Source organism: Oryx dammah, unplaced genomic scaffold (genome assembly GCF_014754425.2).
Source record: "Oryx dammah isolate SB20612 unplaced genomic scaffold, SCBI_Odam_1.1 HiC_scaffold_11077, whole genome shotgun sequence".
NCBI lineage: Eukaryota > Metazoa > Chordata > Mammalia > Artiodactyla > Bovidae > Oryx > Oryx dammah.
The window spans coordinates 5230859-5243933 of record NW_024080471.1 but is presented as its reverse complement, the minus strand read 5'-3'; the positions used below and the strand labels follow the sequence as shown (position 1 = coordinate 5243933).

The 13075-nt window shown below is 39.4% G+C and overlaps 1 protein-coding gene across 1 annotated transcript in view; it reads left to right on the top strand.

The window, feature by feature from the left end:
• LOC120860476 (ryanodine receptor 2-like) overlaps positions 1–13075 on the top strand; it is an 804098-nt gene that overhangs the window by 490079 nt on the left and 300944 nt on the right. Inside the window, exons 26-27 of the mRNA XM_040236295.1 lie at positions 2849–3008; positions 6968–7115. Coding sequence (XP_040092229.1) covers positions 2849–3008; positions 6968–7115 — 308 coding nt within the window. The remainder of the gene's footprint in view (positions 1–2848; positions 3009–6967; positions 7116–13075) is intronic.

Below are 13075 nucleotides of genomic sequence, written 5' to 3'. Positions count from 1 at the left end.
TTATGCAAGAATTACGGCATGTACATATAGTATATGTCATACTACTCTACAGACATACAGTAGAATGTGTAGTTCTACTGTAGACTAGTAGAATGTATCTGTGAGTTTTTGTAGAAAATACCCTTGAAAAATTCCTCTCCCTTTGACATTGCTGACAAGTCTACTATTAGAATTGATCACAAGAGAAGTATCTTTCCTCTTTTTAGAAAACACATATCACTCACTCAGGTGGCATAGGCTGTAATCAGTTCTTCACAGAGTACCTTCAAAACTCGACCATGTCTGTTACAGCTAGGAGGGATCAGGACGACGGGGAAATTAGAGAAGAAAGAGAATCATGTGCTGGGTGATATTGGGGAAATTCAAGAGAAAGGGGTGAGCAACAGAAGTGGGAAGGGGTTGAGTACAAAAGACCAAGTTCTTTATCATTGCCCCCAACTCTTTTTCCAGCAAATAAAGTTAAACTTGGAAATTAGATGATGCTGGGCTTGATCACCTCTTGGCACATCTGAAATGTATTGAGTGCTTTCTTGAAGAAAATATTTTCCAAGTAAGAACTTGAATATAGACTGTGCTTACAGTTTACAGATTTGTCCTTTTAAACGTACAGATTCTATAAAAGGCAGTGGTTTGTATGAGTGATTAAAAAGTCCCATGGGGCTTTTTATAGAAAAATAAAATCTGTTGTTAATTACCCAAACATGCAGAGTTCTGATTTAAAACAGAACAAAATTTCATGCCAATAAATTCAACTGTGGATGTAAATGAAGAGACATAAGGTGGTAATTAGCCACAACTTTTGCAATTGTCAGACCAATCTGATCTACTTAAACAAAACAAAATGTTCTTTAAGAGTTCTGTCTATAGATAAATCTTTTATACAATGCAAGATGTCTTATAATGAAGCAGAAGTTATTTAAGTAAAGTCAACTTTATTCAACCTTAAACTATTTATTTCTGTCATACACAGATTCAATCGGCAGATTTTTATTGAATATCTTTCACGTATCAGGCACTCTTAGGTTTTCTCCCTGATAATAAGGAGCTTACCTTTTAATCTGGCTAGCCATAAGCCAGAATAATTAGAAGAATAAAAATTATTTATAGTTTTATGTTAGACCATTTTCTCATGTTATGGACATTTTTTTTTAACTTTGTGTAATCATCTGGCAAATTTTCTTTACTTTGTTTGCACCAAAGGAGAATTTTCGAGATGAAGAAGTGTATCTCTTTATATTCCTTTTGTACATAAAGTGAGTCCTTTTGAAAACTATAGATTGAAAGGCTGTTCTCTGCCAGGCACTCTTCTAAGTATAATGATAATTAGAAAAATGGATCAGAAGCAGATCCTGACCCCAAGGCATAGTTGATGGTAGGGGACAGAACAGTGACAGAGGTGGAAACAGAGCCAGCTGTACAATAGGTTTTGTGCCAGTCTCTCTAATAGATGAGGCAGATCTCTCTCTATGTGTTTGTGTGTGTGTGTGTGTGTAGTATAGCAGTCATATTGCCCTAATATATATGTGTGTAAAATTTTGTATTTTCTTTCTTTTTAAAATTTTATTTGTTTATTTATTTATTTTTGGCTGCATGGGCTCAAGGGCACATGGGCCTCAGTAGTTGGGGCATGCAGGCTCTAAAGCATAGGCTCAGTAGCTGTGGCAAACGAGCTTAGTTGCCCTGCGATGTGTATGGTCCTCCCAGAACAGGGATGGAACCTGTATCTTGCATTGGCAGGCAGATTCTTAATCACTGGACCATGAGGAAAGTCTGAAAATTTTTATATTTTCAATTTTCTATTTCTCCCCCCAAATTAAAAATTATACTTGTCTTAATACCTTTCTTCTGTAGCTCAAAGTGTGGAAATAGCCTCTGGTAAGCATTCCCTAAAATCCAGGCCTTCATCATATTTTAGATGATTACATGCCTGGTATTTTCTAGTCTCTGTCTTATCTAGAGCCTTCCCAAAATTATGTAACTTGGAATGGCAATAGCAAATAATGTATGAATGTGTTAGAATTCCCTGTAGAATAATGGACAGCTTGTGTCTGAAAGGACATACAGATTTCTGAAATAAATATTACAGGAATATAAGATATAAATGTTGAAACCTGAGGACTTAACAGAAAGAGAAATTCATTAAATATTTTAATTACTGATACTTTGATTTATGCTATACCAAAGCATCAACTGTTTGGGACACAAACAATGATAAATACTTCCCAAATTTGAGAGAGAGGTGTTGCTTTATTCCTGTTTTAGTGATGTAAAAATGAAAACATAAAGATCACGTGGTTTTTCCACCTGATGAGTTTTTAGTTTAAGTGAAAGGGGTCCATGCTTGCTGACCAAGCACATCACCACGGTTCACCACTGTGGGCTGTGCTGTGCGGTGCTTAGTCGCTCAGTCATATCCGACTCTTTGCAACCCCATGGACTGTAGCCCTCTAGGTTCCACTGTTCATGGGAATTCTCCAGGCAAGAATACTGGAGTGGGTTGCCATGCCCTCCTCCAGCGGATCATGCCAACACAGGGATCGAACCCAGGTCTCCCACATTGCAGGTGGATTCTTTACCATCTGAGCCACCAGGGAAGCCCAAGAATACTGGAGTGGGTAGGCTATCCCTTCTCTAGGGGATCTTCCCAACCCAGGAGTTGAACCGGGGTCTCCTGCATTGCAGGTGGATTCTTTACCAGCTGAGCTACCACGGAAGCCCACTGTGGTCTTCCATATGTGGAACAATAAAAATTAGAAACAATTGGAATTAAAAGATTAATAGAGGAATTTATCAACCTTGATTTTTTTTGGACAGGCCTATTGTATATGTCTTTGGCTTTGCTTTGTAGTTACCAACTGACAAGTGGATACAAGCCTGCCCCGATGGACCTGAGCTTTATCAAACTCACCCCGTCTCAGGAGGCAATGGTGGACAAGTTGGCGGAAAATGCTCATAACGTGTGGGCTCGGGATCGAATTCGACAGGGCTGGACCTACGGCATCCAACAGGTATGTGGGCCTTTGCTCTACAGCCCATGCTCTGAGATTGACTTAAAGTGGGGACTAGTATAATTTGTAACAGAAGAGATTAAATAATGACTATATTGAAACTTACATCATATAGATATCTTTAATGTACATATGCATTGAAACACTTGTTTATTGCTGGACTCAAGAAGTCAGACCTCCTCAAGTCTGGTTTTTATCATGAGGCACCCAATGAATGTTTCCAAACCAATGATTTATAATGTGGTTTTGTGACATTTCTCTGAGATTGTTTTTTAGGACAAGTATGTAAAATATGATAATATCAAGATAAATTAATAATGAAAGAGGTCCATAATTTCACATTTAACACCCCAGATGAATTTCATAATCCAGATTTTTTGAATGGTGGTAAAATGAGGTTGTTCCATAGTGCCCTCAGCAGAGCAGCAGACTATGTATAAATTATTCTTTGTTCAGCAATCTAGACTCTTTAGCAGTGTAGCGGTGTAGCTTAGTTTCGGAGAAGGCAATGGCACCCCACTCCAGGACTCTTGCCTGGAAAATCTATGGACGGAGGAGCCTGGTAGGCTGCAGTCCATGGAGTTGCTAAGAATCGGATACAACTGAGCAACTTCACTTTCACTTTTCACTTTCATGCATTGGAGAAGGGAATGGCAGCCCACTCCAGTGTTCTTGCGTGGAGAATCCTAGGGACGGGGGAGCCTGGTGGGCTGCCGTCTATGGGGTTGCACAGAGTCAGGCACAACTGAAGTGACTTAGCAGCAGTGTAGCTTAGTTTAAAAAAAAATTCTTTTTTTAGATTTCAGAATCATGGATCTTTATTTTTTTAATTTTTTAAAAAATTTTATTTGTGGCTGCTCTGGGACTTTGTCGCTGTGCCTGGGCTTTCTATGCTTATGGTAAGCGGGTGCTGTTCTCCAGTTGTAGTGCGCAAGCTTCTCCCTGCAGTGACTTCTTTTGTTGTGGACTACTCTGCTCTAGAGGCGCAAACTTCAGCGGTTGTGATGTGCAGGCTTAGTTGTCTTGTGGCATGTGGGATCTTCCCAGACCAGGGATCAAACCCATGTTCCCTGCATTGGCATACAGATTCTTAACCGCCGGCCCACCAGGCAAGTTCATGGATCTCTATTAATGGTCACACTCGTGAGAATAACTAACAGTCACTGGGTCTGTATGGGGACAGCAAAACAGAGCAAATTTTAGCCTGTCTCTTATTGACTGTGTGACCTTGGAGTGGCTACTTAAATTCTCTCTGTGCCACTGTTTCCTCACTAAATTATTGAATTTCAGGCAAGAACACTGGAGTGGGTTGCCATTTCCTTCTCCAATGCATGAAAGTGTCCAACCTGTAGCAACCCCGTGGACTGCAGCCTACTAGGCTCCTCCGCCCATGGGATTTTCCAGGCAAGAGTACTGGAGTGGGGTGCCATTGCCTTCTTTGGAGAAAGGCTTAGCACCTAACAAATAGTACGGAAAACTATTATTATTAAATGGCAGTCACTATTTCTAGAGTTATATGTGTGTTTTCTTACAACGATTCCATGAAGGATGAACAATTGTTATTCGCAATTCACATATGTTACACAGGGAATTTGAAAGCAGTTTGTCCAATGCTACTCAGGTGGCAGAACCAGGCTGGGAATCAATCCTTTTGCCTCCAGAGCTCAAATTCTCCTCTTTCTTGTCACAGTGCTTCTTCGCAGCTCATGGTAGGCAGTACCTTTACTTAAAGCTTTTCAGGACTAAACTGGATTGTTACTTAACAGCAAGATAAAGACTAAATGTTGATTTGATATTTCCAAAATTCTTTTTAGCCCACAACTTTTGTCATTTCAAAGGCTAAGGAAAACTGCATAGCCTTGATTTACTTCATAAAATAAGCTATTCCTGTATTGAATTAAAGTTGTTGTAACTGAGGAGGTTCAATATTCAGCCGGCTTCAGCAGTGTGTCTGTGTGTGTCTGTGTGTGTGTGTGTGTGTGTGTGTGTGTGTGTGTGTGTGTGTGAGAACCTGAGCCATATGCCACAGAGGGACTGGGGACTCCCCACTGTTTTTTTGCCAAAGGAGTGCTCCCTTGCCTTGCAGATCACATGAGTCTGTGGGACAAACCAGGACCCCTCTGCTCTCCATCTCTTTCTTGTGCAGGTGGATCCTCCTTGTAAAAGCACTGGGTTCTGTCTGAGTTGGCCAAAGCTCTCTTTGGAACTTTCTCCACCCTTTCTCCCAGCTTCCACCCCATTCCCCACTGACAGAACACAGTTTTGCTGGGTTATCTGAATGAGTGTTGTCTTTTATTTTTCATCACCCTCTATCTATTTAAAATAATCTGGTTCAGCATGGGATTGTAAGCTCCTTGAGAGCAGGCATTTGCTTGAATTTCTTCTGTGTCTCCAGCACACTAGATTTCAAGCACTCATGTACTTGGAAACCCCTGGAGCAGCTTCTTTGTATAATCCGATCCCCAGAACACCATGTCCAGAAAGTGTGATTCATCAGAGGCCTGTTAATTTTTCTCTAGGAAAAGCTGGGGGGCAGCAACCATTTTGAAAGGGAGGGGTGCTGGATAATGTGGCGTAAAGCTGTTTATGGTGCTTATTTCTTTGGAGGTGGTTTTGGAGTGGCATTCCCCAATAAGCAATCCAGATGATTTGAACCCTGGTCCAAATGGTCAGGTAGTCAGTATAAGGTATTTACTGCAGATTTGCTAGAGAAGGGGAAGAAGAAATTGGGAAATAGTTTTCCTTGTTTCTCCCCAGCCAGAACAAATGCTGTCCACCAAATAGCTTATATTTTTTGGAGAATGTTTGGGAATATATACAGCCTCCAAATTGTTCTTCATGCTAAGATAAATTGAGATTGAATATGCCTCCTGGTGGAGACGGCAATGGCACCCCACTCCAGTACTCTTGCCTGGAAAATCCCATGGATGGTAAAGCCTGGTGGGCTGCAGTCCGTGGGGTCGCTAAGACTCGGACATGACTGAGCGACTTGACTTTCACTTTTCACTTTCATGCATTGAAGAAGGAAATGGCAACCCACTCCAGTGTTCTTGCCTGGAGAAGCCCAGGGACGGGGGAGCCTGGTAGACTGCCGTCTATGGGGTCGCACAGAGTCGGACACGACTGAAGCGACTTAGCAGCAGCATGCCTCCTGGAATATGGAAAGTTTGATAAAATCTGCAGCAGTGAATGAATGCAAAGAAGTAATTTCTTAAGTGTTAGAAAGACTTGCAGTCTTGGGGCATCTCCACTGCCCAGATTTTGTATTTACTCTTAAATTATGTATCCTTTTGTTAAGATGGTAAGATAGCCTGTCTTCTTGCTTGGTCCTTGCCATTTTAATCATGCTTTAAACTTGGAGCCTCTTTTAGAAAAGACAAATTGTGAGGTTTGCAGTTCTTTTAATACTCCCGCTATTACCAGGTTCACCAGTTGATGGAATCAGAACATTATTTTTTTAAGCTATTTATGGTCATGAGGTAGCCATCCACACACTGACTTTTCTCTGAGGAAGGGACAGCAGCCTTGTGTTGTACATTGACTTAAAAGTCAGAGAGATGATGGTTACTAATTAGGCTCTTTTTGTAACAAAGACCTGTCAGCCAACTTGGCAAGGAAATGGTAGGTTCTCTTAAGTTAGCCCATTGCCTTTCGATCTTGACAGGTGGATGATGGTTATTGAGATCATTAAAGTTGGCTTCTGTTATTGCTGTTATTTTTACATTTTCTTTTCATAGAGAGAGCCTAATTTACAGTGATCAGTGACTCACTTGATAGATTCTTCATACTGGGAGTATTTCACTAACTCCTACAACCTGGAAAGACAAAGGGAAAGTAGAAGGCACAATATCTACCTTCAGACACTTTGTATTTTGATGTATTTGGTGGCAGTGTCATTTCCAAATGCTGTTGCTTGTCCTTTGATGATCACATACCTTATTTTTTTTTCCTTCCTCTAGGATGTAAAGAACAGAAGAAACCCTCGGCTTGTTCCCTACGCCCTTCTAGATGACCGAACTAAGAAATCCAATAAGGATAGCCTCCGTGAGGCTGTACGCACACTGCTGGGATATGGCTACAACCTGGAGGCACCTGATCAAGATCATGGTATTTCCATTTCACTTTCTTCTCCTCTCATTGCAAAATCACATTGTAAATTATTTACATTATTTTATTCATGCCAAATGCATGAATAAAAGGGAGTGTGAGATAAGAGTCCTTTATTTGAAGTATGTGACTCAGGCCAGGAGTTTAGGGAACTTTTGTCCTGAAGGACACTTAAAGGACTAGATATCTCTCAGCAGAGGGACTGAAGACCTTGGTGATTCTGCAGAGGGGAAGAAATGAGTTTACCTTCTCGAAGAGTCTGAGGATACAGTTAATTCTGTGATTCTGATATTGCCCCTCAATCCCACTCAGCTCACCAGCTCTCTTTCAGAAAAGCTGGTTTTCTTTGTTGATGGGAGAACAGTAAGTCCTCTGCATATGAATCCTCAAGTTGCGAACTGTCAAAGTTGCGAATGTGGGTTCACATGTCCAATCATGTCAGGCATGAGTGATGCTGCAGCTTGCCCTCCATCTCCTATTACTGATGATCCTTCAGCTCCAGCATTTCTACCTCCTCTCCCTCCCTGAGCAGTAACTCTTCTTGCCTGTTCACTTGATGGCAACCCCTGTATCCAGCTGTTGTACTGCACTACTGTGCTTTTCAAAGTTCTGTAATGTAATGGTAAAAATCTTTTCTTTATTTTTTGTATTTATTTTTATGTATTATTTGTGTGAAAAGTATTCTAAGCCTATTACAATACTATATAGCTGACTGTGTTACTTAAGTGCCTAGGCTAATTTTGTGGAACTTACGAACAAATTAAATTTGTCAAGATGTTCTCAGAATGGCACTCATTCATATGTGGGGAACTTACTGTAAATCTAGGATGATGAGCTACTGTTTTCTAAATCTTCATTATTTAGACTCTCACATATAGGCCATAGTAATTAATTAGTGCAATATTTTGCTTTAAGGAAAACACTCTAGAACAGACACTCAATAAATGTGTTGAATATATGGATTTTTAAAGGGTTTATGAAGAACACATTTCCTTTGAATAATACCTTTTAAGAATATGGCTTAAGATAGTCAACCCGTTAATCATTTGCTCCTGTGGTTTGAGTTGTGTTAACATCCATATTTTAAAATTGCCAAAAATGACATGAGTTGTATGTTTCATTGCAGTGCCTCTATTTCTTGGTAGAAAACTTAAGATCTATGCCAAATATTCTCTAATGACTAATATTTTTAGTGTAGTATCTCTGCATAGAAATTCAACCTTAAATAGTAATGATTGCTAATATTTATATAATGTTACTATGTGTAACAAGGGAATATTTATATATGGTTATCGTGTGTCATTGTTCAGTCGCCCAGGCGTGTCCGACTCTCTGACTGCAGGGACTGCAGCACACCAGGCCTCCCTGTCACTCACCATCTCCCAGTGTTTGTCCAAGTTCAGTGGTGATGCCATCCAGCCATCTCATCCTCTGATGCCTCTTCTCCTCCTGCCCTCAATCTTTCTCAGCATCAGGGACTTTTCCAAAGAGTCGGCTGTTTGCATCAGGTGACCAAAATACTGGAGCATCGGTTTCAGCATCAGTCTTTCCAATGAGTATTCAGGGTTGATTTCCCTTACAATTGACTGGTTTGATCTCCTTGCTGTCCAGTGGATTCTCAGGAGTCTTCTCCAGCACCATAGTTTGAAGATGTCGATTCTTTGGCGCTCTGCCTTTTTTATACTCCAGCTCTCAGAACTGTATGTGAACACTGGGAAGACCATAGCCTTGATTCTATGGACTTTTGTTGGCAGAGTAATGTCTCTGCTTTTCAACACACTGTCTACGTTTGTCATAGCTTTTCTGCCAAGAAGCAATCGTCTTCTGATTTCATGGCTGCAGTCCCATCCACAGTAGTTTTAGAGCCCAAGAAGAGGAAATCTGTCACTACTTCCGCCTTTCCCCCTTCCCCCTCTATTTGCCATGAAGTAATGGGTCTGGATACCATCTTCTTAGTTTTCTTAATATTTAGTTTTAAGCCATCTCATTCACTCTCCTCCTTTACCCTCATCTAGAGGCTCTTTAGTTCCTCTTCTTTTTCTACCATTAAAGTGATATCATCTGCATATCTGAGGTTGTTGATATTTCTCCTAGCAATCTTGATTCCAGCTTGTTATTCATCCAGCTTGGTATTTCACATGATGTACTCTGCATATAAGTTAAATAAGCAGGGTGATGATATACAGCCTTGATGTACTCCTTTTGCAATTTGGAACCAATCTGTTGTTCTATGTCCAGTTCTAACTGTTGCTTCTTGTCTCATATACAGGCTTCTCAGGAGACAGGTAAGGTGGTCTGGTATTCCCATCCTTTTAAGAATTTTCCACCGTTTGTTGTGATCTACACAAAGGCTTTATTGTAGTTAATGAAGCAGAAGTAGATTTGTTTTTGGAATTCCCTTGGTTATCTTATGGTTCAGCAGATGTTGGCAATTTGATCTCTGGTTCCTCTGCCTTTTCTCATTCCAGCTTATACATCTGGAAGTTCTCAGTTCATGAGCTTCTGAAACCTAGCCTGAAGGATTTTGAGCATGACGTTGCTAGCATGTGAGATGAGTGCAATTGTGTGGTAGTTTGAGCATCCTTTGTCATTGCCTTTCTTTGCGATTGGAATGAAAACTGACCTTTTCCAGTCCCGTGGCCACTGCTGAGTTTTCCAAATTTGCTGGCGTATTGAATGCAGCACTTTAACAGCATTATCTTTTAGGATTTGAGATAGCTCAGCTGGAATTTCATCCTCCGCTAGCTTTATTTGTAGTAATGCTTCTCTTAAGGCCCACTTGACCTCACACTCCAAGATGTCTGGCTCTAGGTGAGTGACCATACCATTGTGGTTATCTAGATCATTAAGAGACTTTTTTTTTACAGTTCTTCTGTGTATTCTTGCCACCTCTTCTTAATTTCTTCTGCTTCTGTTAGGTCCTTGCTGTTTCTGCCCTTTATTGTGCTCATCTTTGCATGAAATGTTCCCTTGGTATCTCCAGTTTTCTTGAAGAGATCTCTAGTCTTTCCCATTGTATTGTGTTTTTTTTTTTTTTTTCTATTTCTTTGCATTGTGCATTTAAGAAGGCTTTCTTATCTCTCCTTGCTATTCTCTGGAACTCTACATTCAGTTGGATCTATCTTTCCCTTTTCCCTCTGCCTTTTTCTTCTCTTCTTTTCTCAACTATTTGTAAGGCTTCCTCAGACAACCGCTTTGACTTATTGCATTTCTTTTTCTTGGGGATGGTTTTGGACACCGTCTCCTGTACAGTGTTGCAAACTTCCATCCATAGTTCTTTAGGCACTCTATAACCCTTTGAATCTATTCATCACCTCCACTGTATAATCATAAGGGATTTGATTTAGGTCTTACATGAATGGCCTAGTGCTTTCCCCTACTTTCTTCAATTTAAGCCTGAATTTTGCAGTAAGGAGCTGATAATCTGAGCCAGTCAGCTCCAGTATAGAGCTGTTTTGGCTGACTATAAACAGAACTTCCTCATTTTCAGTTGCAAAGAATGTAGTTAATCTGAGAAATATTGACCATCTGGTGATGTCCATGTGTAGGGTTATCTCTTTTGTTGTTGGAAGAGGATATTTGCTATGACCAGCATGTTCTTTTGGCAAAAAGATAAATTCTTGTCATTTTTTGGCTATACTTTCAGACATTTATGTATATTCCCAATAGATTCAAGGAATTCTTTTCAAGGGAATCCCAATCTATTCCCAATAATCGATTCAAGGGATTACAGAGTGCCTGAAGAACTATGGATGGAAGTGTGTAACACTGTACAGAAGGTGGTAACCAAAACCTTCCTCAAGAAAAAGAAATGCAGTAAGGAAAAGTGGTTGTCTGAGGAAGACTTAGAAATACCCACTCATGAATTATTATGAGTAAACTCTCATAATTGCAAGTGTCTTTGTCTTACATCTTTTTAGTGACTGTGGTATCCTATGGAGAACTTCAATCATTAGTAATAGTGTTAAGAGCTCCTACTTTCAAAAAATCTGTAAACCTTTGTTTTTAATATAAATTTATTTATTTTAATTGGAGGTTAATTACTTTACAATATAGTATTGATTTTGCTATACATCAACATGAATCCACCACAGGTATACACGTGTTCCCCATCCTGAACCCCCCTCCCTCCTCCCTCCCCGTACCATTCCTCTGGGTCATCTCAGTGCACCAGCCCCAAGCATCCAGTATCATGCATCGAACCTGGACTGGCAATTCGTTTCTTACATGATAGTATACATGTTTCAATGCCATTCTCCCCAATCATCCCACCCTCTTCCTCTACCACAGAGTCTTAAAGTCTGTTCTATACATCTGTGTCTCTTTCGCTGTCTTGCATACAGGGTTATCATTACCATCTTTCTAAATTCCATATATATGCGTTAGTATACTGTATTGGTGTTTTTCTTTCTGGCTTACTTCACTCTGTATAATAGGTTCCAGTTTCATCCACCTCATTAGAACTGATTCAAATGTATTCTTTTTAATGGCTGAGTAATATTCCATTGTGTATATGTACCACAGCTTTCTTATCCATTTATCTGCTGATGGACATTTAGGTTGCTTCCATGTCCTGGCTATTATAAACAGTGCTGCGACCAACATTGGGGTACATGTGTCTCTTTCAATTCTGGTTTCCACAGTGTGTATGCCCAGCAGTAGGACGACCTATTAAATTCACTCTTTAATGAACATTTGGATATATTAAGGACACAAATATTCATTAAGAATACCTGTGATAGTATACCATTTTCCAGTATTTTCCACACTTTAAAAATATTTGATTCAACTACTCTATTAGATATATACCTAATAAGCATACAACAAATATCTAGCAATAGTTGTAGATGTTTTTGAGCCTCTTTCTAATTGTATATTTTCTTACCTTTGTGTCTCCCTAGATAGTATTAAATAGGAGAGATGACAATCTATATCTTTTCTGCTGGAAAAATTTTATAATGATGATAGTAAAGGTTCAGTGAAAAAAATCATCCACAGTTTTAAAGCCTGACGTAGCAACCACTTGATATGCTCCAATTTTATTTTTATTCCTTTCTACACAAATATTTATATTTTGGCTATCTAGACTCTTAGTAGTGTGTTCTTCACTTTCTTCCCCAACTCTGCTTTATTTTAAACATTTTGGAAGTTATTTACCCTACATTTATATCTATTTCCTATACCATTACTTTTCTGATATTTATTGAAAATTATATAGAGCACTGCTAATGTCAAGCTGACTCAGTTCTTAAGTTACAGATGACAGCCAGCTAATTAAAGAGAAAACAGTAAAGAAACAAACCCACTACAGCTCAGAGAAATGATTAATAATGGCTGTAACAATAACCTTGAGTTTTCAAGGAATTAGTTAATTGCAGTCAGTATTCAGGGAGGAGAATACATTTTACCCTATATAAGGAAACATGCAGTATATGCTAGAGAAAAATAATGATGATTATATTTATAGACATTAATAATTATGGGCATAAATTATGTCAGATACATCTGATACATTCACGTTTAGTGAGAACTATATTCAGGAGGATGCTGGATGTTATTCTGATAACATACATATTTACATACACATTATTTACAAGTGTAATATAATTTTGCTTAACACATCAGTGAAGCAATGTATTAGTAAGTTATGCTTCCCTTTCTTGTGACTTATATGAATTTCAAGAAGGAAGAAAAGCAGCTTCAGTTCAGTTCAGTTCAGTCGGTCAGTCGTGTCCAACTCTGTGACCCCATGGACTGCAGCACGCCAGGCTTCCCTGTCCATCACCAACTCCCAGAGCTTGCTCAGTCTCTTGTCCATCAAATCAGTGATGCCATCTTTGGGTTTCATATTACTTTCATATTTCAGATCATCCTCATTTCCATTTGATTTTAATATGTATTTATTGAACATCTACTGTGCTTATATTCAACAATGAATGAAAAAGTTTTGCCCACAGGTA